This window comes from Fukomys damarensis, unplaced genomic scaffold, assembly GCF_012274545.1.
Source record: "Fukomys damarensis isolate Sample0158 unplaced genomic scaffold, DMR_v1.0_HiC HiC_scaffold_16, whole genome shotgun sequence".
NCBI classification, from domain to species: Eukaryota; Metazoa; Chordata; class Mammalia; order Rodentia; family Bathyergidae; genus Fukomys; species Fukomys damarensis.
Window position 1 is genome coordinate 19294379 of NW_022900928.1, and position 6579 is coordinate 19300957.

The 6579-nt window shown below is 35.7% G+C and overlaps 1 protein-coding gene across 7 annotated transcripts in view; it reads left to right on the forward strand.

Annotated features, from left to right (window-relative positions):
- Sbf2 (SET binding factor 2) overlaps nucleotides 1–6579 on the forward strand; it is a 350526-nt gene that overhangs the window by 210704 nt on the left and 133243 nt on the right. For all 7 annotated transcript variants that reach the window (XR_778567.3, XR_004517428.1, XM_010615281.1 and 4 more), the window contains one exon: nucleotides 6290–6358. Coding sequence is in view for 5 of the 7 variants with exons in the window: in XM_010615281.1 (XP_010613583.1) it covers nucleotides 6290–6358 (69 nt within the window). In the remaining 2 variants the exon portion in view is untranslated. The remainder of the gene's footprint in view (nucleotides 1–6289; nucleotides 6359–6579) is intronic.

Consider the following 6579-nt stretch of genomic DNA (forward strand, 5'->3'; position numbering starts at 1 on the left):
GAACTTTTCTACTTTTTTCATTGATTCATATTGTAATACATAATGATTACATTCTTTGTGGGGTGTTGGTACATGTACATATCATATGTACATATCATATGTACATATGTACTTCTTTTTTTCATTATTCTCTCCTCTCCTTCACCGCCTTTTCCATCTCTTGGTCTCCTTCCATTTCACAGTCACATTTTTAATTCTTCATTTGTTTTTTCATAAATGAACAGTTTCAAACACTTGAGGATTATTATTATTTATAATTTACTGGAATATTTCTTCTTTTGCCTATGTGTCCATAGATACCACAGTTAGATTTAGTTCAGTACCTTATTATCTAGAAAACAAGAGGTTTAAAGCAAAAATGCTAGAGTAAGACTACCTGTGCCATTTGTGGCCATGTAATCTCAGGCATTAGTTCTTAGGCTTATAACCTCATAGGTTTAGTTCTTTTGGCCAAATAAAGGAACATAGTTGCTGGGCGTGGTAGCACATGTCTGTAATCCCAGCACTCAGGAGTCTGAGGCAGGAGGATCACTGTGAGCTCGAGACCAGCCTGGGCTACATAGTGAGTTTCAGGTCAGTCTCACTACATAGTGAGACCCTGTCTCAAAAAACCAAAAAAAAAAAAAAAAAAAAAAGAACCATAAAGTAACATAATTATATTATCTATCTCATATGAATGTTATGAAGATTGAATGAATTAATAAATTCATACTTAGAATATATATGATACTTGGTAAACACTCAAGCTATTATTTCCATATGCCAGACGTAGAGCTCTAGTTCCCAGATAAATAAGGTTGAAACAGACAGGATCCTTTTATTCAAAGATCTTAAAACAAAGGTGATATTTATAAAGCCTTCTATCAATGGGGCTATCATGGTAAATATAAGTAACCCTGCAGATCAAAATTGTGATATATTCTATATGGTTTCAAGTTTATTTAGCCTTAAAATATAACCTGTTACTGACATATAGTAAAAATTATTTTGCCTATTTTGTGTTTAGCATCATACTTGGAAAAAGTGGAGGAAATATAAGATCATGCATATAAAAGGAAAAAACATATAAATAAATGACAAAGCAAGTCATGGATAGTCCTCTTGGGAATATTTATGTGATGGGAATAAGTATGATGTGGTACAGAAAATGGTAAATAAGTTGGATGACTAGAGCTACAGCTTGTGGCAGGGACACCATGGGTCCATACCATAAATATGCATCCACACCCTACGAGATTACAAGCCTGGGAGAATGGTTGGTCTTTATCTTGGTTGTTTGTTTTTTGGTTTTGGGTTTTTGGGTTTTTTTTTTTGTTTGTTTTGTTTTGTTTTGTTCTGTTTTTTGGTTTTTTGAGACAGCGTCTCACTATGGAGTTGAGACTGACCTGGAAATCACTATGTAGCCCAGGCTGGTCTCCTCACAGCGCTTCTCCTGCCTCAGCCTCCCAAGTGCTAGGATTACAGGTGTGCGCCACCACACCTGGCCTGGTCTTTATCTTGTAAAGGCCAGAACATAGGTAAAATTTTTGAACAAGAGAGTGACAGGATATAAAAAAGTATTTTTGTTTTGAATTTTTGTCCACCCATAGAAGATAGAAATGTTTTCAATGTTTTGTACAATTTAAAACATTTTTTCTGAGTTATGTCTAAACTATAAAGAAAAGTCAATTTTATAACATATTATATCTTTCAACCTCATTTTTTTCTTTAATGTTTAAATATAACATTTTTGAGAGATTCCAAAATTCTATGAAATAGGAATGTTGGCCATGACAGTTCAGACATATGTAGGTTAAAAATATGAAGTAATTGGGCTGGGTATTTAGCTCAGTGGTTCGGTGGCCTGCCTTGCAAGCGCAAAGACCTGAGTTCAATCCCCGGTACCAAAAAAAAAAAAAAGAAGAAGAAAAAGTAATTGAGGATAATGGTAAATTAAGATTGCAGGGCTCACTCTTCAATTATACTAGAAAATTAAAGGTAAATTATATAGCAAAATTCAGAATAAAACCTGTACAAGTATTCAAGTTCTTGCAAGTTTAGAAATTGCCTGGTATGTTTGTAACTACAATGTAGCCAAAGCACAGGGGACTTTAATGTATATTTATGGACTGATTCCCCAAAAGATAACTGCACTATTCTGGAATGCAATTGCTATGTCAGTAGTTGTAGTGTTGCTGTTTTAAATTTTTTCATCTTTCAACCTAATTAACTTAAAATGTCTCTAATGTGATTTACAAAGAATTTCATATTTATTTTTTGCAATCAGTGTTTTTGACCAGTGCACAGGTTTTTAGACATGCACTACAATGTGTAAATATTTTGTAAGATAATAAATAGCTCTTTCTGGCCTAAATGTTTTATGGTTGCCTAGTCCTTGCTAATTGGTTATGGACTGAAATTCCCCATTGTTTAATTTTTTTAATTTGTGGGAAATTTTTATAAATGAGTCTGTAGGGCTTCATATCACAGCTGTTGTCATTTAAAGTTTGGACTGCATCATTACAAATGAAGCCCTGCTGTGAAATCAAAGTCAAAAGGCATCTTGGCATTCCAACCATTTCCTTGGGAGAAGATTACAGCACAAGACTGTTGAACTTTATTGCCTTGGGCCTCATGACAGTTTTCAGAAACATCCAAGGCATTTCTGCTAAAGAAATTCAGATGTGCTAGGACACAGATGACATTCTTGCACATAGCAGTGTCCTAAGGGGGTAAAGGATAAATCAGAGGGAAAAAAAATTCACTCCTTTTGCTGTATCCTGAGATTGTTTTATAAAATCTATGGAGATGGTGAACACCATCAGTGACACCATGTGGGAGGAGGTATGGTGTTTTTCTACATAGCGTGACTGTATTTTAAAATAAAAACTTCGCCATGATAATGACTTCCTTCAAAATCATCTTTTTCTTTCTTTCTTTCCTTTCTCTCCCTCCCTCCCTTCCTTCCTTCCTTTCTTTCTTTTTAAGGTGCTAGATGCTGATCTTAGGGGCTTCCCATAGGCTAGGCAGATGCTACAGTCATTTTTCAGTTGGTTTTGTCCCAGTCTTTGAGAAGAGATCTCACTGATTCATATTTGCTTCTCCCTCTCCCCCTTCTGTCTCTTAACATATGCCTGAGGGGGAAACATCACTCAGGTAGAGTAGTTCTGATAGTCACTCTTTATATCTAAGACTCATGTTTCTTAATTTAAAGTTAAACATTACTTGATCCAACTTAACATATATAAAAGAGACACAAGGCGGACCGGAAAGTGGGTTGCCTTCTCACCTCACTTCTCAGAGATGTTTTATACAGCCAAGCCATATGGTGAGGTGGGTACAAAGTGGGACAAAAGTGTAAGACCCAATGGGAAATTATGAGGTGGGGCAAAACCATGACCAACCAATAAAATTACAAGTATAGTCATTCAGGTAATATTAATTAAATGGGGTCAAATGGGGCAGCAAGTCTCATAGCAAGCATATGAGGATTTTCAGTAAGGGTGTGGGATCAGGAATATTTCCTGGAAAAGCTGGGCTAAAACCTTGCCCCCCCAAACCCAGGTGATTGATAACTATTTAGAGTATAAATTACTTCTATTTATCCCTGGGAGAAGCACAAGGATATAGTAGTGACTCTCCTTTTACAATTCTGGCCTTCAGTGAATGTGTCTTGATTATCCTCCATGTTGGCTCCTCCTGGGCTGACCCTAACTGCCTACAAGATACCTAACTTACCTATCTGCAGTAATAGCAGTATCATTTTTTCCTGCTAACCTTTCGGCTCTGCAGCATTCAAAAAAGTTCATTCAGTAGCTTACCGTAAGTATTGATATCACCTCTTATTTGCTGCAGTAAAAATGCTGTCATTAATGGTGGCATGTATCTGTAGCTTCAGCTACTTAGGAGGCTGAGACAAGAGGATCATTCATCCCAAAAGTTTGAGGCTAGCCAGGCCAGCAGAAGGAAACTGTCTCAAAAGCAAAAATACTGTCAAATTGCTTATAGTTTAGTAAGGAGGCAGACAAGTAAGTACAGTAGGTAATTATAGTGTGATCTTCTAATCACTTCCTAGCCTTAATACTAACATTTATTTAGTGTGATGTGCCAGATACGATTTTAAATACTTTATCTGCATTATTAATCTCTAACAATTTCACTCTCCTAATTCTCCTTCCCCGTGTTAATTTTCCACTAGTCCCTCTACTAGATATGTATCTTAGCTCCTTTTCTCAATGCTCACTCTCTGCATGTATTCCTTTATTTATTCATTTATCCAATAAATATCAATCAGAGTGATAAATTAATCCAAAGTGTTATATTTAGTGCAGTATAGGAAGTTTGGCCTATCATGTAGTTATTTCTTTAAATTGAGTCAGAGAATATAAGCTGTACAAGAGATATTTTTGCAGAGATTTCTCTTATTTTTCTTATTTCATTATTCATTAGGTGTTAGATGGGGCCGGGGATTTAGCTCAGTGGTTTCTCCGCCTGTCTCGCAAGCACAAGGACCTGAGTTCGATCCCTGGTACCAACAACAACAACAAATAATAGGTGTTAGGTGTTCTGTGTTGTCTAAAACAATGTGTGAAATTTAATTGAGAGCTCTTTTAGCAGAACATTGTAAATGTACTCATAAAAATAAATAAGTAAATAAATAAACAAACGTACTCATGCAGATGGCTATCTGCCACCATGGCTTATAAAAATTTTTTTTCTTTCTTTTTAGGGCAGTACTACAGCCTTCCCATCCTCAAGGCTGGCCCTACCAATCCCCAGTAGTATTTTGAAACAATCTATAATGTGTTCTCACTTTACCTCTGACACTTTCTCCTATGTTCTGGAGCTCTTGTCTTAATACCAGGGCGCTTATGCAGCCCTAAGCTTTCTAAACCTCTCTTGTTTTGACTCTTTCTCTCCTCCTTCACTTTCTCATACCCTAAAATTATTGCTGCAATATTCACATCCTCTATCTCAAGAAGAGAATGACAGACAGTGTCCAAAGGGAAAAGCATGACACTGATAAGTAAATAAATGTTGATTCTGGTCATCACTCTGTGGCTAACTTCTAGAAATTACAGAAATTACACTAGACTGATATCTAAGATACCATCTCTGTTAGTTTAAGACTGGTACACTCCAACTTGAATAACTGATGACTGAGGAATTTTTATTTCAATGAAAATAGCTACATTTGTTAAGGTTGAGGCTTTACTCATCATACTTGACCCTCCAGGGAAAGTGTCAGTTGCAGATTTTGCTGCCTTAGGGCACTTTTCCAAGTCCTGGCTTCCTGATGGCTCATTTTGTGTCCCATTACCAGAGGAAAGACTTTTTAATCTAACTACATAGATATTCACCTAGCATAATGTCATTGACTTTCATCCATGTTATAGCATGTGTCAGAATGCCCTTCCTTTTTAAGATTGAATAATATGCCTATGTGTGTATATCCATCTGTATGTACATACTATATACAGTATGTGAGTGTTCAAATATATACCTGTTTGCTTTCGGTTGTTTTCAGTTCTTTTGGATATATAACCAAAAGTTGAAATGCTAGAGTACATGATAATTCCATTTTTCTTTATATATTCTGTTTGCTAATTCCAGAGTGTTTTTTGTTTGTTTATTTCTATTTTGGTTTTTGTTTGTTTTGGTACCAGGGATCAAACTCGGGTCCTTGCACTTGCAAGGCAGGTGGTAGAACCCCTGAGCTACATCCCTGGCCTGTTTATTTCTGTTTGAGGAACCTCCATACTGTTTTCCGTACCAGCTGCACACTACTTTGCACTCCCACTGAAATTTCCAGTTGTGCTATTCCCCACCATTTCACCCAGTAGATTTCACCCAGTAGATTTCAGCATTGGTGATATTTCTTTCCTCATCAATAACAAAATATCCTTTTATGTAATGACAAAATACATCCAGTCAATTATGAAATGGATCTCAATCTCAGGGATGTTAAAATGTGAAGAAAGAAAAAACTTTGACTCATTGGAACACAGTACATAAATCTAAAACTCCCTTAAATTTTTTAAACTAAATTACACAGAAAGGTTGCTATTCTACATTAATGCATAAAAATGATATTTTTCTCAAATGTATTTTTACCTCATTTCCAAAAGAATGTGCTTCAGGGATAGTTTCCCCCTCCCCCAGATTTACCTAACTCTGCGTTAGTAGCAATTTGGAATAAAAGTAAAAACCTTGTAGTACAATAAACAATTATACCAGATTTTCATTTCCATATGTTTGTGATTTTTGTTAAATATCTTAATAATGTTCATTTGTCTTTGTTTCATTTAAGGATTGTTCGAGTTTAGAAGAATATAATATTGCTGCAGCTTTACTCCCTTTGACTAGTGCTTTCTATAGGGTAAGTTTTATTGGTCTTTATAAAAGCTGGTTATGATTTATACATATGTATTCTGGGCTGGAAATTTAGCTCAGTGGTTCTGCCGCCTGCCTTGCAAGCGTAAAGTCCCAAGTTCAATCCCTGGTACCAAAAAAGAAAAAATAAATAAAATTTATATGTATGTATGTGTGTGTGTGTGTGTGTGTGTGTGTGTGTGTATATATATATATATATATATATAT